This window comes from Crocodylus porosus, unplaced genomic scaffold, assembly GCF_001723895.1.
Source record: "Crocodylus porosus isolate Cpor-Errol unplaced genomic scaffold, CroPor_comp1, whole genome shotgun sequence".
Classification (NCBI taxonomy): Eukaryota; Metazoa; Chordata; order Crocodylia; family Crocodylidae; genus Crocodylus; species Crocodylus porosus.
In genome coordinates this window covers 5,572,683-5,596,731 of record NW_017728928.1, presented here as the reverse complement: position 1 = coordinate 5,596,731, position 24,049 = coordinate 5,572,683, and the positions used below count along the sequence as shown (strand labels likewise).

At 42.5% G+C, this 24,049-nt stretch overlaps 1 protein-coding gene and 1 long non-coding RNA gene across 2 annotated transcripts in view; one reads left to right on the top strand and one right to left on the bottom strand.

The window, feature by feature from the left end:
- The window catches only part of BPTF (bromodomain PHD finger transcription factor), a gene marked incomplete at its 5' end in the record, with an annotated part of 82,294 nt that overhangs the window by 10,498 nt on the left and 47,747 nt on the right, over positions 1–24,049 (bottom strand). The window contains 14 exons of the mRNA XM_019542368.1: positions 1,112–1,482; positions 6,904–7,129; positions 8,745–8,827; positions 9,996–10,900; positions 11,160–11,382; positions 12,141–12,367; positions 12,954–13,077; positions 14,536–14,687; positions 16,164–16,325; positions 16,624–16,876; positions 18,490–18,613; positions 19,273–19,423; positions 20,201–20,329; positions 21,295–21,419. Of these exons, the coding sequence (XP_019397913.1) occupies positions 1,112–1,482; positions 6,904–7,129; positions 8,745–8,827; positions 9,996–10,900; positions 11,160–11,382; positions 12,141–12,367; positions 12,954–13,077; positions 14,536–14,687; positions 16,164–16,325; positions 16,624–16,876; positions 18,490–18,613; positions 19,273–19,423; positions 20,201–20,329; positions 21,295–21,419 (3,255 nt within the window). The remainder of the gene's footprint in view (positions 1–1,111; positions 1,483–6,903; positions 7,130–8,744; positions 8,828–9,995; positions 10,901–11,159; positions 11,383–12,140; positions 12,368–12,953; positions 13,078–14,535; positions 14,688–16,163; positions 16,326–16,623; positions 16,877–18,489; positions 18,614–19,272; positions 19,424–20,200; positions 20,330–21,294; positions 21,420–24,049) is intronic.
- LOC109314966 lies at positions 14,695–15,944 on the top strand. Its single transcript, XR_002102399.1, has 2 exons — positions 14,695–15,225; positions 15,256–15,944. It is a non-coding gene; the product is annotated as an uncharacterized LOC109314966 (long non-coding RNA).

Here is a 24,049-nt window from a genome sequence, read left to right as displayed (position 1 = left end):
AAGTTCTCCCTCTCTGAACCAACTGCAGCATAAGGCTACAGTCTAAAACTTCCCCACACTGATATGATGCCATAATGATGGGAGCGATGTCAATATGAAAGGTATACAAGTATATTCATCTTTGACCTGGAAAAGGCACTAATTGGGTTAAAGTATAGTTCAGTTTCCATGACTTTTAATTCTTGGCATTGCCACTGAAACTACTAAAGACACCAATTAGTCCTTTTAGAATTAAGTCATTTTTGTTAAGTGGACAAACATCCACCAAGACCAAACTAAGTTTACATTTACCGTCATGCAGCTCAGACAAAAGCAGCTCGGCTCACTGCTGACTTGAGCAGGGTTACAGCCAATAAACTAGAGGTGAAATGCGTAACATCCAATTCCAATTGAATGAGCTATGAAGTCCATCATTTACTAACTTCTTCACAAACTATTAAAAGTTAGGAAGCTCTCCCTTTACATTAGGGCATGACTTTCTTTCCACAACCAGAATTTTGTGGGGAACTGCAGTTTTCATTTTGTCAAATGCTTACATCCCCATACCGGGTAATATGGCATTTTTTAGTTTGACTTACATTTTAGTTCGATTTACGTTTTATACTCAATAGGAGTCAAGGGTAATAGTGTTAAAAAATAAAAATGGTATTTCAGCATGAAACACTGTCCAAAATGAACTGCAGTCCAATAGCTCTGTTAGCCAGTGAATTACAGAAAAATCTGATTTCCAAGATGACAGTACCAAACCTCTCACAAGAACTCCAACCACCTACTCATTAAAAGGAACACAAGGGCATACTTATTCGCTTCCAAGGCAGAGGCAGAATGGCAAAAGAAAGAACAGAGTGAAATAAAAGAATATGTGCATGTGAGACAGAAAGGTCATACAATGGAAACATGCAAACAAGGAAAAATATAAATCACAAGAGTTAAGAGATTGGTAATTGTGGGTGCAATCCACAGACTGCTTATTCTTCAGTACCTGCATGCTCATTGCAACAGCACCTGATTTTTTTCTACTACCGTTTCTAATAACTACCTCAGACTAAGAGCTAAATACTAAAGCTGGACCAACAATGCAAAATGCAAGTACGCAGCCTTCACTACTCACTTAGAATCATCATAAGGCGTTTTACAGATGCAGTAAAGCTTTGTGTCCTTCTTGGTTTCCTTTGAGGTAGTAGAGATCATTTTTTTTTTCTTGGACTTGGAAGCCGAAGACTCTTTCTCCTCCTCTCGTTTTCTCTTCTGGGAAGATAGTGGTGTGGGGGGTGTGGTTGGGGATGTGATGCTGGTTGTGTGTTGCGGTGGTGGAGGTGGAGGTGGGGGTGGAGGGGGGGGTGGGGGTGCCGATGCCGATGCTGCAGCAGCAGCAGCTGCAGCAGCCGCCGCCGCCGCTGCCGCCACTGCAGCAGCAGCGGCAGCTGCCTGTGCTTTTTCTTTTTCTTTCTTAATTTTCGTCAGGTCCTTCTTTAGCTCTTCCTAAAGCAGATTAAATAATGCAAAGAAAAAGGACACCTTGTGAGAATATTTCATAACAGGTTGAGAACCCAGCCTCAAATCCCACTACATTCAAACGAGGAAAAACCACTCACATAATTTAAAGTGCAAAATCCAAGATTAACATAACGTTAAATAGAGGTGTCTAGTAATCATTGGACAGGTAACCTTCTTTCTAATTCTATCACAAAAGACTGTTGAGAAGGTGGAGTGCAACTGGTTAATAAACAGACCAGATATATAAAAGCAGAATCACAGGGTGGAGGCAGCCTTCAAAATTAAAAGAATTATCACAGAGGTTTCGGGTATTTTATTGAAGTAGTAAAATTAATAGTTTTCTATTAATGGAAATTGTGCCATTTGGATTCGAAATAGTGTGCACAGAACTGATAATACAGAAGTACACAGCCATATGGGAGATCTATTTTCAGTTTGTAGTCACTGTTGGTCACTCCTTGGGCAGGTAAAGGGTGATCCAAGGCATTTAACAGCAGAATAAACTAGTGTCAAATGGCACTGAAAAAAGCAGGGCACAAGATCTTTTGTGAAAAGCACTGGGTAACAATCTTTCAACTCAATACCAACCCTCAGAAATCTCATTTTTGCATCTTCACTGATTAGTGAGACAGTGGGACAACTCCTACAGCAATTGGAAAACTCTGACACATGGTCACTGGTGGCAGGTACAAATACCATACTCCAAATTTTCCAGCTCCTTCAACTCTAAGTGAAGAAGAAACTCTTTGTTCAAAGTTCCTTCTTTCACAGTTCCAGCGCTTGTAGCTCACCATTTCTAAGCTCTCCTGAGAGTTGACTGAAAAGGAGTTCATAAAAACTGAGCGGCCGTTACCTGAAATTCCTTCATACATTTTTGTTGCCGTGCGTCACCTGGAGATCTGATGCCCTTACAGAGAGCGAGTACAAAAGGAACAAAACACAGCAAGCCCTAGAATTTATGGGGACCTACAAAGAACACCTCTAATCCAGATCTTTCCCTTCCTGCAGAGATATCACCCCATTTGTACAGAAACCTTACCGGCAACTCCTGAGCTGGGGAAGGGAGACCGCGCGGCTCGTCAGCCGCTTGTTTATACAGCTGCGGCCGGCCCGTGACGCAAGCCCGGAGTGCCGGCTGGCTCAAATAAAAATGGCGGCACATGCCGCGGGAGGCAGAGAGAAGGGGGAGACGCTGCTCCCAACGCCCTCGCCGCTCGGACCAGCAAGAACAGCGGAGCACGAGGGGAGAAGCACCCCGGACGGGGAAAAGAAGAGGCAGGGACGCCGCGGGAGCATCGCCGTAGAGGCAACTGGCAGGGAGACCCGGGATCGCCCCTGTAGTACTACAGAGGGTATCCCTGACGACGGGAAGCCCCCGAGAAACGTGCCTCCAGAGGACCCGCCGCCGCTGGACCAGGAGGCACCAGGGAATGGGGCTAGAACTGAACGCCGAGGCATGAAGCAGACGGGGCTTCTGTAAGGTGGGGGGGGGGCAATTAAAGGGGCGGTACGCCCAGTTTGTGTTAAGCCTTTTTCGTGTTTTGTGTTATGCTCATCTATTCCCTGAGTTCTAGGGGAGACCAGGGGGCATTAGACCAGTAGTAGGTATAGTCTCGGTTGCAGAAGGGAAGCTGGCCCCTATTTCAGTAATAATCCTAGAGCAAGATAACTAACGGCTTGACAGCACCGTAAGGAGGTGTGAGACCGGGGTGCAGGAGTGGCGGAGCCCTAAGTGTGACCGCCAGGGAACCCTGGGCCACGGGCATGCACGACAATTGACCCCAACACTGATAACATCAAGTCGTGGCAGGCGGGAACGGGGTCAAGGAGTCGGGCAGACAACATTTGCTTGGGCAGTGGCGGGAGCGCCGACAAGGGATAACTCCAACCCCACGGGGAAGAGCAGCCCGAGAACAGCTAGTCGCGTCCCGGTGGCGACAGAGTGGTGCATTGGCCGGGAAAGTGTCAGGGGATTAGCTAAAGAAAATGCAACCGACGGACATGGCGACGACTGACCTGTTGGGGCAGAACCTCCAGGTGCTGACACAGCTTGCCGGGACCCAGCAGAGGATGCTGGAACGGCAACAAGACTGGATGCAGCAGAGCTCGTCCACTTCACGGATGCCAAAGATGACGTCAGAGGACGATCCCGAGGCTTACACTGAGGCCTTTGAACGACACGCGGTTAGCACTGGCCTCGATAGGCTATTATGGGCAAGTCAGTTAGGGGCTCTGGTGGTAGGCAAAGCCCAGGCAGCGTATAGGGCTCTCACACGTGAGGAAGCCCTGGATTATGAGGCTTTCAAGGCAGCCATTCTCTACTGATTAGATATCAGTCCAGAACATTATCGATGGCTTTTTAGGGCCAAGAAAGGGGCAAAAGAGAATCGGCCAAGACTCCTCCTGCAACGGTTACGAGATCTCTTTGGGAAATGGGTTAGTTTGCCTTCATGTACGGTTGCCATGATAGTCGATGAGGTTATATTAGAACAGTTCTTAATTGACTTGGAGGAAAGGACCCAGAGATGGGTCCATCAGCACTCACCTGCCTCTTGTGATGAAGCATTAAAACTAGCCTAGGCCTTCACAGCTGCGGAGGCATGCTACCCACGCAAGAGGCGTGGGACCACACCTCCGGCGCCAGCTGCCAGGGAAGCCGAGTGGCAGAAAACCAGCCCCAAGAATCAAGGCGGAGACATGGTCTGCTATCACTGCGGATGAGGGGTGCATTTCGCAAGAGTGTCCAGAAAGGGCTGCAGAAAGGTGGCAGCCGCGTAGTTCTCCAAGGGGAGGAATAGAACTAGGAAGGGAGCCCGCCCAAGGCAAGCTGATGGATTGCAGTTATGGGGTTGGAGGCGAGGGCCTGGTGTGGCAGTGCCCAGTAGTAAAGGCTTGGATTGAGGGCTGCCCGGTAAAGGCTGTGTTAGACTCTGGGTGTGCTCAGTCGATGGTAAAGGCCAGTCTGGTGAAGGAACATCGGAACCGCTGGGCTGAGTTGGTGAACACTGCGTGTCTCCATGGGGAGTCCCAAGCTATGCGTTGAGTGTGGCTTGATTTTCGGGTTATGGAATACCAGGGAGACTTATTAGTGGGCTTAGCCCCGCGTCTGGCCTGTGACATGCTGTTGGGCCAAGACTGGGCCCCTCTATATGACGTCATGGACAGGGTGCGGGACGTGGAGACCACCTGGAGATCCCTGAGAACCTGGGAAGTCTGGCTTGGCGACGCCAGAGAGCGGAACAACCCTGTGGATGAGACGGAAGAGCCTTTTGTCAATCTACGTGACCTCGCCAGTGGCCAGCAGTTTAGGCAGGCCCAAGAAGACGACCTGGGATTGCAAGGACCCTGGGATCAAGCCATGGATGGATCCTCACAACAAACATCCAGGGCAGGCCCAGCCAGCTATTTCGAGGTAAGGAACAACCTCCTCTACAGGGTATTGTTGGGTAGGGCTGGAGAGGAAGAGAAGAGGCATCTAGTGGTGCCAGAATGTTTCCGGAGAGCTGTGTGGGTATTGGCCCATGCCAGTCCAGCTGGAGGCCACTTGGGGAGGGACCGCACATTAGAGAAAATATCGAGGTGGTTCTTTTGACCTAAAATAGGTGAGGACATAGCCCGCCAGTGCGCGCAATGCCCCGTCTGCCAAAGGGCCAGAGAAGACCAACCACCTCGTGCCCCTCTGAGGCCGATGCTGATAATCGACTTGCCTTTTTCAAGAATAGCAATGGACATAGTAGGGCCACTACCACGCAGTAGCAATGGGTATCAGTACATTTTGGTGTTTATCGGCCATGCCACAAGACACCCTGATGCCGTACCCGAGAACAGTAACAGCTCCAAAAATAGCGGAAGAGTTAGTGAAATGGATCTCTCGCATGGGGATTCCCCATGAGATACTTACGGACCAGGGCAGGAACTTCATGTCCGTAGTTCTACAGGGAGTCTGCTAGACTCTGCAAATCAGGCAGCTGTGGACGTCCGTTTACCACCCCCAAACCAACGGGCTGGTAGAACGGCTGAATGGAACGCTGAAGGGGGTGCTGAGGAGGTGTATACAAGGGGACCCACGGCGGTGGGACTTGATGCTACCGCTAGCCTTATTGGTGCTGAGAGATGCCCCTTCCGAGCCATTAGGATACTCCCCATTTGAATTGGTACTGGGCCACCAGCCGCGAGGACTCCTGCAGATTCTTCGTGAGAGATGGGGACAAGGCCCGACACTTATCAACAATCCCTCAAGATATCAGCAGGCGTTCCAACAATGGGTCCAGAATGCGCGAGAATTGGCCGCAGGTAATTTACGACAGGCCCAACAACATCAGAAGGAAAGATACGACGCCCATGCTAAGCAGCGTGAATTTCAACCTGGACAAAAGTTACCGGTCCTGTTGCCCACCTCACCTAGCAAACTCCTGACCCAGTGGCAAGGCCCCTTTGAAATTACACGGAGTTGGCCCAGTTGATTATGAAGTCCATCGTCCGGGCCATCCAAGACCCAGGCAAATATCTCACGTCAACCTATTGCGGGAGTGGCACCAGCCTGAGGGCTGGGCCGCTTTCATGACCAAGTTGGTCAAGAACTCGAGGTTACAAGAATCTGACAAGGAAAAGGAAACTCCCGAGTTGATGAAAGAGGTTCGTATGGGCACCGAGCTCACTCCGGCCCAAAAGAAAGAAGTATGGGAGCTCCTCGGGGAATTCCAGGAGGTCTTTTCAGAAAACCCGGGGAAGGGGAAGAATGCGTTTCACCCAATTCTGACGCTTCCAGGAACCACAGTTAGGGACCGATGGCGGCCTCTGCCGCATCACCTAACATCCGAAGTGAAAACAGAAGTAGAAAAAATGCAAGCCCTCGGCGGAGCCCCGAGTGTGACTGCTGGGGAACCCTGGGCCACAGGCATGCATGACAATTGACCCCAACACTGATAACATCAAGTCGTGGCAGGCGGGAACGGGGTCAAGGAGTCAGGCAGACAACATTCGCTCGGGCAGCGGCGGAAGCGCCGACAAGGGATAACTCCAACCCCACAGGGAAGAGCGGCCCGAGAACAGCTAGTCGCGTCCTGGCAGCGACAAACCTATTTCCTCTGGAGGGAGGTGAAGGTACAAGAGGAAGTTCTATCCCTTCCCTCACCCCACACATACATCTTACAAGTTGATTTTGTCCAATGAGACACAAGATAGTTTTGGCATATTAGTCAATGTGCCAAAACTTTCTATCTCAGGGAGCAGCAAGAAACAGTGAGATAAACATCAGAGGCATAAAAGTAAAGAAAACACCTGCACCAATCTGTGTACGAGGAAACCAATTCCTCAAAGCCTCAACAAATAAGCTGGTAAAAAATTATGGAAATATTTCCCCCAAACTAAAAAACCCTGCTGGTCATTAGGAGGAGCTGCTCTTACCTGCACTTCAATTTGTAGGTCTTTGTCCAGAAGTGCTCTTTTTTTCAGTATTTCAGCTTTCAGCTGTTCTTTGTGTTTGAAAAGCAGAGCTGAGAGCTTGGTAGCGTTCTGTTTGCTTCGCTTCTGCTCTACACTCTCTTCTCGCTTCCGTTTCTTTGCTGCCTGTTTTTCTTCTTTATCTATCTTATCCAAAATATACTTCATCACTTGGTTACACACTATCATTCTGGGAAAGGAGCAAAAAACAGAACATTGTGCCATGCAGCCTTGTTGCCTCTTACAAAAGTAAAAATAGTTCATTATTACAGTTGACATAAATCAAAGGGTCTACTATTACATCTTAAAAATGATAGTTAAAAGATAGATTTGGTTATACTAACAGAATGTTTGACTAATATCTCACAAGAGCATTTTATGTGTTTAGACAAAGAGACAGACAGACATGGCTCTGTTGATGGTTAAAGAACTGGCATACCAGTCAGACTCGACCCCAGCATCTATGAATCTATACCCATGGGACACTCAGAGTCTGGGATATAGGATACCCAGGTTGAAGTCCCTGTTCTGCCCATTCAAAGAAGAGTGAGAGTTTCCTCCCATCCTATCAGAAGTGACCAGTGAGTCCTGGGCCCAAAAAAATCCTTCCTGAATAAAAAAAAATAAAAATCATGTTTTAATCAGAAAATAGATTCTACTTTTCATAAAACAGTCGAAAAGAGGTTTTGCATTCTCCTACAGGATGAAAACCAATCCTGAAACCTCTCAGGATGGTGCAAAACAGACTCTTTGTCTTGCAGATAATTGAACTTTGCTGTTTTGACCCAAGAAAGTTGCAGCAGACCATTCTCCTCTATCTATACAGATCAATAACTCCCAATGTTTTCCTCAGAAGCAATCTGTTCTGCTCTTCTTTGCTATCTTATTGCTATATAGCCTGGTCTGTTTTGCAGTAGGTAGAGAAACACTGCTACAAACTATGCTTGTTGGGGAGAGGAGGGAGGAAAGATGGCATTCCCAGGAACGGAGGTTGCTTGACTTTTTAAGCACAAATTACAATATTTCCAAAAATGAACTCTGACAAATTTCAGCCTTTAGTTTGTGAGCCTGTCACTGACTAGTCACTTCATTCGTTACACTGGATGAATGGGCAATTAAGTTGCATAGTACTATCTCTGTGACCTGATGTGAAGACCAAGGAAGACTCTGTAGTAGTTCCCCTTCAGTAGTTCTATTCACAAAATGACTGGATACCTGTGATTATTTAGTGAACTAACTAGATGGGTAAAGAGAGTCAAAAGGGCCATGGGAGAACACATGACATGAATGCTCCAAATATGCATTTGCCAGGGGTAAGCATGAAACCCCCACCAGTCTATGGAATAACAATATCTTCATTTCTCACTACTTTGGTCTACTGACTGGGAGGTAAAATATTAAAACAGAAGACAAGCTCCAGGCAAAAAAAGGGAATGAAATTAAGAAACCATAACAAAGGAGGCCCTAAACAAAAATGAAACACAGGCATAGCTATAATAGAACAATGTTTCCATTTCCCTTTTGAGATCCTCAAAGCTAGTTATTTATTTTGAGTTAATAAAGTAGAAACAAATCAACGTAAATTTGACCACAGTGGAATCCAAATGCTCATTTATTAGGAACGTTATTTCTAAATTATGGATTTGTCAACAACTATTTGTATATCATTTGAAATCCATATTCAAATAGAAAAATCTCAAATAACCAGGCTCCTCTATATGAAAGGCTCATTTTGCTCAACAGAAAAGTTTTGAGGGTCCCATGGAAAAAAAGGCTCCATAGCTAACAATGCATTGTGCGCCTACCTTTGATTTTCCTCTCGTTCTGCAGGGGTCAGAGTCTTTTTCTGCTTCAAGTGCTCTATCACAGCATTGTGTTTCATCACCACCTTGAGGACAACACAAAACCCAAAACAAAAAACTTGAAAACTTTAGCTAGTGCCGCTGACAGCACTTGGGGAAAAAAATGGTACACTTACTTACTTGTCTAATTTTGTAAGTCCTATATTTACACTAAATTAGGGGTTTCAAATTAGAACTGGGAAATTCAATTTAATTTTACTATTTCTGGACAATGAAAGTTCAGTCAGCTTTACTTTTAGTCTGCTGCTCTTTGCTGTACCACAGGACTTCAGCCATATGGCAGCGGAATGCTTACTTCCACAACTTTTTCTTGGAATTCAAAAATACAATTAGGCTCTAAACTAATGCTTTTCAACCTTTTTTCATTTGTGGATCCTTAAAAAACTTTTAACAGAGGTGAAGACCCCTTTGGAAGTTTCAAATCAAGGTACCGACCCCCTTGAACCGCAAGTGTGGTTAATCACATACTTCTGATTGATCATAGTCATCTTCTGCAGACCCCTTAGACAGTTTGCAGACTCCCAGGGCTCTGTGGACTACAGGCTGAAAACTATGGCTCTAATGGCTTTAATAATATTCTAAAACAGGAGTTAATTAACTGAAGTCAGTTCTGATCACAAGATATTATACAAAAGACTCCACATTTTTTCTTGTTTTTTGTCTTTCTTTTGTATTATACCTAATACACATCTTCTAGTGTTCATTCCTCAGCGGTCAACAAAACTACTGTACAAGCGCACCAAGCATTTGCCCTTGCATATACAACCTGTCTCCTCTGGACTAACACTGGGGCAGGATGACACCTTAGAAACTAACTTGTTCAGAGAGGCATAAAGCTTTTGTAGGCAGCAGCTTATGCTTCTGAATTTGCTACTCTTTGGTGCCACCCTGCTTTGCCTTTTGTGCGACTTCAGACTAACACAGCTAACTACCTCTCTGGACTAACACTGAGAATATTTTCCTAATAATCAATTACAATAAATTAAGACAAAGTGTCAAAAAGCTGTAAGCACTGCAGACTTCTCTTAATGGGCTGAACTAGCTTAGATCATTATAATGGCAAAACCCAATCATTTTGCAGTATCATTTAGAAAGGGAGAAAAATCAGAGACAATTCAGTTCACAACTTATCAACCTGATTAACGGCATGAGGTTACTTAATTTAAGGCATTCCTTTATTTCGGAGAACTTTACCTGTTTCTGGATAATGTCACTTTGATTAGAAGCTTGAAGGGTGTGTTCACGTTTAATTTCTATCTGCTTTTTCTTCTGCTGTTGCTCCCTGAGCTGCTGAACCCTCTGCAGCTGCTCTTGAACACTAGCTGCTTGAACCGTTACCACATTCTGAATTTGGTGAGCCTGTACAGGGCTTGTCTGCTGAATTTGAATAGGTAGCTGAAGCTTGATTTGCTGAGGAACACTGCCCTGCTGGGCCTGTATCTGAGCCACAACATGAGACTGAAGTTGAGAAAGAACCTGGACTTGTTGCTGAAGCTGAGGTACAGTAATAACCTTGGTTGGAGGCTGCTGAATCTGCAGCTGGGGACGAGATGGAGACTGTACAGTAACTTGGCTTAAACTTTGTGTAGTTGGAAGGGTCTGGACTGAAGTCTGAACCTGGGATTGGGGTTGTTGTTGCAGCTGAGCTTGAATCTGTATAGAAGTATGGGGCTGCATCTGAATCGGCTGTTGGGATGTAGTCTGCACTGGGGCTTGCTGCAGAGCCTGGAGCTGGGGCTGGGCTTGAATGACTGTCTGTGGCTGACTCTGGACTTGAAGTTGAGACTGCCCTGGAACCTGGGTCTGTGTAGGAGAATGAACGGTGACTGGTGATTTAGCTGACTGTGTCATGACAGGCTGTGCTTCTGATGTGTCTGGAGACTGAATGGATGTTGGAGTCTGAGATTCAGGCTGTGTCTGAACTTCAGGCTGAACTCCGGTCTGTGCAGTCTGTGGCTGGGCTGGGGGCTGAGGCTGAACACACTGTGTCTGTGCCTGCAGCTGGGTCTGCAGTTGATTCTGAGACTGGGGCTGAATTGGAGGCAGGACTGGTGGTGGTTGTGCCTGAGCTTGCGAGGCTTGTTTCTGTTCCCCTGTAGCTATGAAAGATAAAGAAAGTATTCTGTTCATTCCAAGGGCCATGTTAATTTGAAATATTAGGCTTTCTGCAGCTGACAAAGCAGTTTTCCTCCTAATGGCTTAACAGAGGTACACTGCTTCATCCAGAGCTTTAGCATATGATTTCTCAGCCTACAAAATGATCTTTAACTTAACTTAATAAAAGACATTAGCTGCCAACTATGTAAAATTACTTCGACTTAAAACCAGTGCTTTATGTTGAACCCAAAAAAATCCTACCTGATGTTGAAGTGGAAACTGTTGTAGTAGTAGTGCTGGCTGTAGTAGCTGCTGCTGGTAGCGGGGTGAAAAGAAACCTTTGAATTGTACCGTTTGGCATAGCTGCTTGCATTAGCTGTTGCCCTGGACCCGGTATTACAGTCATTCCCTGAGGGATCAGCTGTAACTGACCAGTAGTTTGTCCCTGTCCCTGAATTACCACAGTCAACCCTTGACTGCCACCCTAGGGGGGGGAAAAAAAAAAGTTATTAATGCCCCAGTGGGATAAGCCTGTGAACTGGGAGACCCAAGCTCTCCTGACACTAGAACAACAACGTCACAAATCACATCTCTGATGCATGAGTTCCATATTGCATAACAAAGCACCAACTAAAACATCCTAGCATTCCAGTGGCATTTCAAGAATTTCAAGTCAGAAAATCACCTGAATTGCCCATAAAGGAGCAATGTATCATGTCTTAGAGGTTCGTATCAGTTGTACCTATTTTCAGCTGAATACTAAACTAGATCAGTGTCAATGACAGTTAAACTTCTGTCCATCGAGTCTGGCTAAAACCTTTAACAGAAGGACCACAGTTGAATGTAACTTTGGGCATCTTATTAACCACCCCCAACCCAAAAATCAATCTTAGAAATCCCACCATCAGTGCAGGAGATAATTCTTCACTTAAAAAAGAGTCTCAGCTGCCTGTCAGATACTAGCAAACAGTATGATTTGAGGTCTGTTTATAACCAGACTCAGCATTGGAGAATTCTACTGATTTAAATAGTCCTTGGATACCAGACAATTTCTCAAGATCTTTACTATAAACAAACTGGATGGTGTGCTTACATGAATTTTCTTCAACTGAAAAGAAACCCTATGTTTAGTTAATGGCTATTAGAGCACTGACTTCTAATAGAAGCACACTGTACCACTGAAAGCAAGAGGTAACACTATTGGCATAGCTTTATATTTGGAAGCTGTAAAAAATGGTTCACCTGTCCTTGCGTTAGCTGTGTAAGCTGGGCCATGGTAAGTTTCACTTGCCCCTGCTGGGGACGAGGGGTTTGGGGAGTTGAGGTTTGGGGCTGTATTGGCTGTGGAGGTGTTCCAGGAGCTGTTACAGTCTTTTGTCCAGAACTGGAAGAAGCTGTGCTGGTACTAGATACTGCAGTTGACACAGGCTGACCTCTGATTATCTGAGTCACCACCTGTTGAGTCTGACCTACAAGAGCAAATATGTGATGTTAAAAATATTTATGTTCCAACTTTTTTTTTTTTTTTTTTTTAATTATAGCACACTAAACCTCAACTTCTTGTAGTAGTGGGGTATGAAACAAGCCAAGCAGGCATTCCAGTTTGCAAGGGAACATCTACCATAACTCGCTTCCTTGTGAAACTGACTAAAAAATATGAATCTGAAAAATGTTCAATGTGATGTTTTTTTCAAGGAGTAATTAAGTCAAACCTTCTTATCCAAGTGGCCATCATAATTTTGTATTTTAACTACTCAATTTTAAACATTGAGTATTTTAATAAAATCAGACTCTGAAACCCCATTCTTTGTATCCTCTCAGATGAAAGATTTGAGCTATTAAACACATCAGTAAGAATGTCACTCAGTAACACCAATAAAATTGATAATTGATCTCAAGCTGTTTAAAAAACATCCGTATCTAAACAGTACCTGCCAAATACCAAGTTCTAAATAGGGAGAAATTTTGGAATTGGGGTGAATGATAGAAAATGTTTATGGAGGAACAAACCATGGGTTTCACACACTGGAAGTTGTAATATTAAAATTAACCTACTGGCTGGAAGAATACCTTGCTGCACCACTAGTGGTGTTCGAATGATGGTCTTCCCTAATGTTGACTGCTGAAGTGGTGCCCTTATTACTGTCATACCAGGACGGAGCGGTGTCCCTGGCATTACCTAGAAGCAACAAATGGAGAACATTTATTCAAGTGTTTAAAAAAAAAAAAAAAAAAAAAAAAAAAGACTTGCCTGCTAAACCTTACATTCCTTAAAATAATGAGAAGTGTAAGAATAAAAAGGTAGGTTCAACCATTTACTTCTTGCATGCCTTAAAGCTCACCAAAAAACTCTGCCATAATCACTCTCTTCCTAACAGGACTCTATGTTCTGAAGATGTGTGTTGAGTTTCCCCATTAAAACTATTTCCCATAAGGTGTTACTGCAGAGACCAGCCTGAAATTTTAAAAAGCAAATAAAAAAAATCCCTACGAAGAGCTCCTTCCAGATGTGTTAGTATTGTTTTTGAAAAAGGCTGGCAGGCTGGTGAAACCTGAATACAAGTTAAGCCTCCTCTTTAGATCAGCAACCAGCAAGGGGATACTGAATCCAGGAGTCAGATGAATAGATATCAAGACCAGAAGGCACCAGTATGACAGTCTGGTCTGACCAAGCATAGCACAGGTCAGAAAACATGACTCCATTGTTTCTACATTAAACATGAAACCTCTATTACAGATAGTCTCTCTTTTGGAAAGATCTCTTATCTTGATTTTAAGATTTAAGGCAATACAGATTCCACCCTGTCCCAGGGTTAGTTATTACCCTAGAGTAAAAACATTGTGCCTTTTTTCAGGCTGCATTAAACATGTATTGTGCACATCAGGGTGTCAAATATACAGCCTGTAAGCCAAATCTGGCCTGCAGAGCCATTCTGTCCGGCTTGCTGGATTATTGGCGAGTCACTGGAAGTTGGGAGACATGCTCTGCTGAGAATCTGGAACTCTTGAGCTCTGGAGGACATGGTGAGAGGCAAGTGAGAGCTGATACAACCTCAGCTGTTCTCCAGCTGCTTCTTGCTCATTACCTCTGCCATGGTGCCAGCTCCTTGGCTGCTGGTCCCACCACTGTGTGCTCTGTGCCAGAGCTGAGCTGGGAGTAGGAGCTGAAGTTGTGCTGTGTCCCCCATCCCAGAGCTGGACCTGTCACTGTGCCCTGGGCTGGATCTGGCTCACAAGGAGCTCCATGGTTTGGATTTAGCCCAGGGCACAAGGCAAGTTCCACACCACTGGTGTATACAACTTAAATGTTTATATGAAAAAAAAATTAAGCATTCATTTACCTCATTAAAAGCCTATTTTAATATCCCAACATTCTATCACACCTGCAGTATGTTGAATAACTATCACAGCTTTTACCTAATCCAGTTTAGTTTCTAATACACAGCCCAGAAATCTTCAATGCCATAAGCGTCTATGATCATACAAAAAATGAGAAATATTTCTCAAAAGAGAAAGAAACTGATATAGTCATCCCTTGGATTAAAAATATATAGAAGATAATTTTGTTTGCAGATATGCTCTCATAAGATGCAATGTATTCATACAATAGCCCTTGTAAGAAACAGAAAGACATTACTTGTGAAGTTGTTGTTGTTCCTACTGTCCCTGTAGTATTTGGCCGAATAGTTACAGTTGCTGTCCTTGGCTGGAATGAAGTAAACGTTTGCTGATTTGCACCTGTAGTCGATGGAATGATACCCAACACCTTTTGCTGAACTTGAACCATACCTAATAAAAGAAAAAGGTAAGAATCCATTAATATGAGAGCTGTCCGTCACAATAATATGCTAACGCTGAAATTCAGTAAGCCTTCTAGTTTTTAGAACACACCTTGACAGACAGGCCCACAAATCTCTTGGCAAAAATTTCATGTTCTACAAGGAAGAAGCTTCACCACTTTTGGGAAATACAAATCCCTTTATCTTGTCAGGGCACTGACAAGTACTTTAAACATTTGAAGAAAGAAAATTTCAGAGGCATGACCCTCCAACACTGACCTTTACAGAGAAGCTACTGTGCAATATGGTGCCACAAATGTTGTTCTTACACAAATATTAGGTATTAGTCTAGTCTTTCCTGCATATAAATAGCCTAAAGGACCAGCTCTCTGGCCATCTGAATTGCAGATCATGGGTAAGAGCGCTCTATGCTCACAAGAAAGTTCTACTCACTCAAAGCTAGCAGTTTCTTCATAGATGAAGCAAAATGAACAGAGGATCAGGTATGTTTAATAAGGGATATGAAACCTGTCATCTCAAAATATTAAGTCCTCTTTCCCAAGGCAAAGGAATAAAAGGGAACCAACACTACTCAGCCCATCACTAAAACTGAGAACAGCAGGTTTTTGAGGTACAACTATTTACAACTGTCAACATGTATAGGCAACTGTCAATCCTCTAGATCATGGTGTATGCCTAAGAGGTCTAGTCACCAAGACCTTTGATGCATACACCTAGGCAACAGTACGAAGGAGTGGAGGCTGCCCAAGACCTACCATCCCGCCTTTAGATCACTGAGATAGAATCCAAAGGCCAGATTGAGTCCAGATATTCTGTGCCTCAATGGTTGTAGCTTCTGCCAGACAGTAACAGATGAGAACTGCTGCTGACAGTCTAATGCCTCAGTGAGGAAGCACTTCTGTCAGGATGATGTCCCCAGCCTTTCTCCAACCAAGGAGTACCCAACAAGGCAGTAGGGGCTGGGGGTGAGGCACCCTATACTCACCTTACTCTGGAGGTTGCAAAGTTGTAGCATTTTATAGGAGCTCCCTGCCACGATAGCCCCACCACGTTGCCACCAGGCCTTCCAGTTGGATGCAGTTTACGGTCATACCGAGGACCCTCACAACAATTAGTTATTAAATAGCTAGTTACAACAATGCTGTTACAACACTTTTGCAAAATTTTGATGAATGCTTTTTTGATGTCTGGTTTAGAATTAGGTTCTTGAAAGACCTTCTGATTTAGGTTCTTTTAAAAAAAATAATCAGAGCTTCTAAATGAAATTTATGGGAAGAAACCTACATTTTTGTCCCTAAAAAAAACAACTCTGATCATTTTGAGGGACAGCAAAGGAAACACTCCAGAAACTTATCCCCCCATTTAATTCAGAAACGTAACGTTTTATTTTACATCAAAAAAATGTCAATGCCATATCAATTTAGCAAGTTGGAAGATGCATGCCAAGTCTATTTTCTTCCCCTACCTCCTTGAGTTGATGGCACATTGACAGCAACAATCTTGCTATTTGCAGGAAGTGGAAGCTTTGTTATCACTTTGCCTGCCATAGTTACTGGACTGCCTGAGATCTGGAACGTCTGTCCTGTGCTGGCAATGGTTGTGGCTGATGTGGCAGGAGTGCTGGTAGCTATTAAAGTACACGAAACAGTTAAGTTTCAAATCAGATAATTGTTTTTAGTAGTGAATATGATTATTTCTTAAAGAAAAAGCTACTGAATTATTATAGAGCCACTTTTGAATATGCCACATCATTTTACTCCCATATTTGTTTAAAGGTTCACTGTAACAGTGAATTCATACAGAGAACTCTTCATTGTAAGTTAATGCGAACGTTGGCACAGGTCAGAAACAAACAAGCCAACAAACACTTTCTAGCCATTTGGAGTACGAGCAGTCTCTGAACGAAAGAAAAGCGAATAATTTACCTGATGAAGACTGGCCTTGTTTAACCCAAGTAGCAAAAGTCTGATGGAAGTTTTTGCTCTGCTGGAATGTTACTGTAGCTGGAGAACCCACTTTAGTAGTAAGCACAACTTTGGTTCCAGTGGGAACTGGGCCTGTTAATGGGCCTACCATAACCTTCTGTGGAGCAGAGACAGTGGTTGCAGTGCTGCTAGCTGTAGTGACTGTAGTGGCTGCACCTCCTGTGGGTAATTGCTTTTGTTGCTCCAGTCGTTTCTACAGAAGTTAAAAGAAAAACTCAATAAAAGTACATTTAAAATTAGCACATTCTGCAAGAAAAGTAAAAAAGAAAAGTTTTTTTTTTCCTACGTAAAGATGAGGCTGGCTAGAAGTTTCTAGAAATTAAATTAGAGATTACTGAAGTAGAAAATATTACAGATTGCTAGCAAACTACTATTACTAATGTACAAATGTAGTATTGAATTTGCCCAAGTACCTCCCTGTTTGTAGATCAATGATTTCCATTGTGATATAACAGCACAAAATATTACTTTTGTAGCATTTTACAACACAATCCAGCATGTTTATTTAAAATAAAATTAAATTCAGTATTCTCAGATGAGTAATCTGAAACATCTAAAAGGTAAAAAAGATTTCTCAACACACAAGTCTTTGAAATACCTACTTTCATAATGGACACATGCATGTGCATCAGAGAGAGTTGCAAACCTACTACTACAAGGCTCAATTTTTAATTACTACTGGCATCCTTAAGTTTAATTTTAATGGCAGCTGTATCTTGCCAGTGGACGCAAAATATAAGAAAGCCAAGAAATTACCATTCTAATTTATGCTGATGAAGCTTAATCAAAATACCAAGATCTAACATGTTCTTCTGACTGTAAGCCAATTTTTAGCCCACCAGGTTCAACAATCTTAACAAGTGGTAGGCCTTCTGTCCCTGTGACAGTTCTCATTGCTTTTTATTTGAGAGAGAAATAATTAACTTAATAATGCCAACTACACTCTGACACTTTTTCAACATTTTGCAGAGATTTTTCATGCCAAGCATTTAGCTATTTGAATCTTGACAAGACTGCACCAAAAATGGGTAAAACTGTCCACATTCCAGCATTTTTTCTTTTTCTTGTTACCTATAACTGAAAAACAGCAACAGCAGAGACTATTAGAAAACAAAGTAACAAATGTTTACAGATTGATTAAGTGACTGGTATTCTGTTTTGTGCTTAGAGTATTCTAAAAAGTGTAACTATGATATTAAACACTAACAATGAGAAGTGCACCATGGGTAGGGAAGACAAAAAGGAAAAATGAATCTAGAAGAGTTGGACAGTTCTCTCTAATATATTAAGGAAGCAAAATATGAACGTTTGACCAGATCCTGGAATTCTAAGTTTTGTAATTAGTAGGTTAAAACTTAAGCCTCCACAAAACAAACGCCCAGCTTTTGCTCCATTTTATCTTGGGAATAAAGTCAAATCCATTATAGTCAGTTGTGAGCTATCGTTATTTTCCATCAGACAGGTCTCCCCTGGCAGCTACCATTTCATACCCTTCTTTCAGAAGGGAAGGAAACCATCTTTTTGGAGATTATCTACATTTGGTATAGGAACTAGGAAGGCAATTATAAACAAGTTATGATGTAGAGGGTTACATAAGAATACTGAATGTACTAAATGTAGCAAGTGTTAAGGTTTAATATGTCAATGAAGTCTTTTCAGAAGGTTGAGTTCACATGGAGACCAGAAAACAATCATAATTATACTTGAAAAACTGTATGAAACAGGGACATGATTCCCTGTATTTGAATGTATGCAGACTAACAATGCAAACTTGTTGACAGGTGGGACTACTAATGGCTCCCCCACCTGCTGGGCAGCCAACCGCTGTTGTTTTAGCTGAGCCTCCATTTGGGCCTTGAATTCCTCGGCCTTCTTCTGTTCACTAACCTTAGCCTGCTGTTCAACTGCCTGTGCCTTTTCTTTTTCCACCCTGCCAGGAGATACACAGAGAGAAAAAATTACTATTGCACGCACAGAAAATAAAACCCCTATGGGCTTTCATTTTAGCCAGGTTGACTAAATAGGGTGAGCTCTTTGAAATATTCTGAAGTGAAAGACTAGAACACCTTACAAAGAAACTATTAATAAAGATCGGGTCTATCAGTTTTGAAGCTAGAGCAATCACCGTTCACCAACAGTGCAAAGCAGGATACATTCTAATAGAATCTAGGTGCTGTTAACTCTTCTTCCATGTGGTCCTTTCATGGGTATATACTTCGGGACTTTGTTCAATGGACATTCACACACCGCATTCAAACCACAGAATGATAGAACGCATTTACAGTTTCAGTTACTAATGTGGTTCTCTTAGCACACAATATTTGCTGCTTCCTAAATCAGTCAGAGGCAGTTTGCCTAGTTGTTACATGCTACGTTACCATAAAACTGATCCAGGCAAACCTATCAACCTACATAATACTTTAATTTCTGCCACCAGAAATACTTTGCTTTTGCAACTTTTAGTTCACGGATCCTTTACAAAAGGACACAGAAAATAGTAAGTTCAAGGCAGCTGCCAAGAAACAAAACACATTCATCTCATAATTCATACTGCACACAAATTGCAATCCTTCATTTCTTTTAGTTTACCTTTCAGCAAATGCCCTGATTTCCCATAATTCCAATTCTTCCTCCGCTACCCACGTTTCAATTATAACAGGGCCTGTTTGCTTTGGTGTTTCTGGCCTCTTTGGCCTTAGTGCACTTGATCGAAGGCCCTTCCTCTGAGGTGTTGGAGTTTCTTTAGGAAAAGAAGGCAAAACCCCCCCACGTATTAAGCTCAACCATGAAATAAAGCGCAAATGAAAAATTAGAATGCATTGCCTTTTTTAAAAAAAAAAAGCAGGTTCTTACAAACAGAAGCCAATTAAGGTAAGATGTTCTAAGCGGCAAAACTCCCACCGACTCCAGGCAGCTGAAAACTTTTGAAAAACGTATCCTTAACTATTTAGCGAAGTTCTTTGAAATATCACTAAAGACAGGGCATCTATAATAAGCAAGAAAAGTCTAGGAGCTATTTTAAACTAACAGAAAAGGGGACTTTGCAAGACTATTACATTTTATAGAATCAAGATGAAACTATGCTTATGTCTAGTGATAAAGATCTGAATGGGCATGTTTGTTTTGTGTTGAATGAAAACATACAGGTATTGAAAATTCAAGGAATGTAGATATATAGATAAAAATATGCTTGCATGCATTTTTCCATCCTTGATTCAAAGTTAAATACCTTATAATATCATATGGTGGGTTAGATATGTAGCGAAGTTCAAAGTTGTTATGCTTTTTAATAAAGTTAGTATGTCCTGCTTATAATAAAGACTTACTTATACATCTTTTACCTTTCAATAACAAATTTAACAAAAATCTAGATTAATTTGTTTCAGCACAATCAGACAAAGTGAACACTTCATATCATGCTATGGAATACTAGCCTCTCTTTTGATGGCCTGGATTAAGACAACAGACTGTGGCTGTTTCTGGAAAAAATATAGTAAGCAAAGATTTACAAACGTACCTTTTGGAGCTTCTGGTACACCAATAGGGCAAATTATTTTTCTGATACAGTACTCTGAACGAATTCCATATGGGCCAACATCTCTCCGCTTAATTATTTCTGTAGTTGTAATTTCGGTTTCAGATGTTTCTACAATAATTTAGTGCCAAAATCATTATTAATAATAAAAATGATCAAGAGACTCTATCAGAAACAGAAACTTAAAGGAAATAGTAGAAAAAATAAATTTTATCTGCTATGAATTGCAGGCAACCCTAAAACAATTACTTGCGACACTGCTGTTTTAAGTGTCTGTACACACAAGCTTTGGTTTTTGCGTCTGGATTGTGGCTGGGATGGTCTAGGTGCGGACGGTCTTGCTTTGAGCAGCTGGCTGAACTAGCTGACCTCCTGAGGTCCCTCCCAACCCTAGCTTCCTATGATTCTATGGTTTTTCCTTGAAATGATATCAAGGCATATGAGCACATGACTCCTGACTTTTATGTACAGAAATCAGGCAAGGACAAAAAAGCAGTGATTTGAAAATGAGAGGCACAAAGAACAAATCAAGGATCATCGCAATTGCTTTAGACTAAGCAAATAAGGGCTAAGCAGCTAACATTAGTCTCTCAGTGTTGTGATCAACTCTCGCTAACCAAAAACCAGATTCAAGTCAGCCAAAGACTGGAGGTGCCATTATCAAAACAGATCAACCATGATTCGAACATGGACCAATCTTGAATGCAGAAGATGACTTGGCTCCACCCCTGTAATGCAATACCATCATCAAAAAGAGGGGCAAAATCAAGGTATTGCTGACTTCCGTGCAGCCAGGATCTTGTCCAGGGCAGAGGAGATTTTTTTCTGGAGCAAAGATGGTAATTATAAGCTATGAATTTAGAAGCAAGCCTTGGTTAGATTTTCATAATAACCTAAACAGGAAATAAGATTGGTAAATCAATTCAAGCCAAGCTGGTCAAACAACAACTGGTATACACCGGTTGCTATTTGGTTTAATTTTCAGCACATTAAAGATAACTGAAGATACCACTGGCATTCCGAGTCTGGCAAGGTGAACTGTAACCGAGCAAGCCAAAAACTGAAAGCAAGTCTACCTGTACGTGTAGTTCCTCCGCCAGGTGGAGCTTTGGCAGCCATATCATCCCACCGTAAGCTGGCCCACAGTAACCTCAACATAAGGCTCACTCCAGCCAAAGATTTTACAGTTTGAAGTCGATATCTAGAACAAGCCACAAAGAAGAAGGAAAAAAAAAAAATCACAGGATATCAGTTATGTTCTAAAATGAGAATGCAAAACTTGAATTTTTACCCAAACCAGTCTCTGCAGTTTTCTCCATTTTACCTTCTCAGAATAGAAGCATGGGCATTTGTAATTCATTCTGTGCCTGCAAAACTGTTTTGCCTGCATACTACTGTTGACCTTCAGGAAGCTGTTTACTGAATTCAACAAGTAAATCAAAGCTATGCGTCCGGAGAGCCCACACATACTTTACCACACAATGAGACAAACTTCTGTATCAAGCACCCCTAACTTTTGTGGCATTGTTCACAGATTGAATCCTCACATTCCCATCACCTGCCAAAAGGCATGTGGAAGAGATGCAAGTTTTAACATTCTGAAGTGTAACCAAATAGGAAGTATTTTTATCAGACATCCTACCAGGTTGCGATTAGGAAAACCCAAAATAAAGCTTTCCACTTTTTCATCAGTAAACTAAATAGGACCATCTCTAGGATTTCTGTAGTAGACTTGCATTTAAATGCTCCAAATGGAGAAACACTGAACACTTAACATTACTCGAACCAAGATTAAAGTAAGTTGAAGAAGAATGCATATGACCTTTCTGTTTTGAAAGCGGATGCAGCGAAGCACTGTCACCCATTAATGACACTGCAGAAGACCTACTGCTTATAAAAAAGTTTCTGCAAGTTTATTCTTATATGCGACAGAAAAAAAAAAGAGAAAAACCATGTGCAGCCTCCCTTCTCAAGTTGGTAAAGGGTATATGTGCACAGACATACCTTGTTTTAGGATGATCAGCTTCGGAGAAGATTGGGAGTGATCAAACATTACTGATGTGGAGAGGATTTTGTCAAAATGATTGGGAAGCTGAAGCAGCATGGGAAAGTGACTAACTGAAAGTGCCTTCCTTTGAAACATGTCTAAGAATGAAAACTTACAGGACTTAGATGGAAAGGAGAGGTAAAGAGCAGCACAGGATGGACAAGTATGACAGAATCCTAAGCAACACCTGACAGCCTGGGAAGGATCCAGATTTAAATTTATTCAAAAATGGCTATTAACAGTAACTTCTACAGCTGGATGGAGTTTACCTGAAGGTTACTGAGGAACATGTATTAGAAACCTCTCATAAAGGTAGCTGAGAAGTTAGCTGCATTTCTGTAGGTCCACGAACTGCAACACTTTTTCTGCAGGAGTATGTAAATCCCTCCCAGGCACAGAAATGGACTTTGTAATTCACCTCTCTAGAGAAACAATTATGATGTATAACATATGCAAAATAATTTTGATTCCAATAAAGTGTCAAAGCCTGTTCTTAATACTTAGAGGTTTTACAACAGTAGATGGTTTTCATGCCAAGAAGTAACTAGGATTTTCTGACTAAAAGACTGAACCTGCAATGGAAATACTTTTTGCCTATTTGAGTGGGAGAATGACCATGCCTTTAAGACAGGGGTGCTCAACCTCTGGCCCATGGGCCGAATGCAGCTCATGGAGCCATGGTACCTGGTCTATGGGGCTCCCCACAGGTCAGGACATTTAATGATGGGAGAGCAGTGCTAAGAAATGATGCCATTTCCTGCCTGCTGCCAAATCTCCGAGCCCATCAAGGCTAGGTCAGGTTCCCTTCAACCACTGTGCAGGCAGACTGGGGTCAGGCCATACCCTCTTCCCTGCCACACTGCTGGATCAGGACCAGGCCACACGCATGTCTTGCTCCCCACCCCACCACACAGCCAGATCAGGGCTGGATCTGGCCCACAGACACTCAAGAGTACCATCCTTCCAGCCCCAAGTGCAAAAAGGTTGGGCACCCCAGCCTTACGTCTAGTGTGGTCATCTGGAAAAATATGAAAAATTATGCGTAAGCAGCAAGATTCACAATACACCATGTGGACTCATTTAGATTCAACTATACAAAGGATTTTATTTTCTTGTATTACAAAAAAAATAGCACTCTCAAATTTCAGGAAGATTAGAAAGTTGGGGGGGGGAAAGAGGTACCCAAGCTAATTCACCCCAATGAAAAACACTTACTTGAGCATGGTCATAGCCATACCGCATCAGATCACCTCTTACACTTCCACAAGCCATAAACATACATTTTAACCTTCACAGAAACTAGGTACGCTGAACTTTTTCCTTACCATTTCCCACTGCTGCACTTTCAACTGATGGCATTGCCAGCATAGTCTAGTTGCTACTGTATTAAGCATCACATCTAGTACAGACAAGGTCACCACCTAAACAAGGAACCTTATTATGTTCATATCAGTCTTTCTCCACAAAACATAAGCATATAGACCAAAGAAAATTTATACAAATGCAGGTGAGCCACAACCATGTTTAAACATTGTAATTTTAGCAAAGTAGGCAGGGCTTCAGTCAAAATTATTTTGTTCAAACTTAAATTATTCCAGATGTTCACTAAGTATTGATAAAGCCAAGGCTCCACTTCCACCTGTTTTTAAACAGAATCAGTTGCAATTAAATCTACTTCTACTTCCCCTGCCCTACCTCTTACTTTCTGCAGACATGCCCAAACAATGATTGTGTTACAGTAAACCTGGCTAGGCTGTGACACTTCTTAAAATCTTGTTTGGATC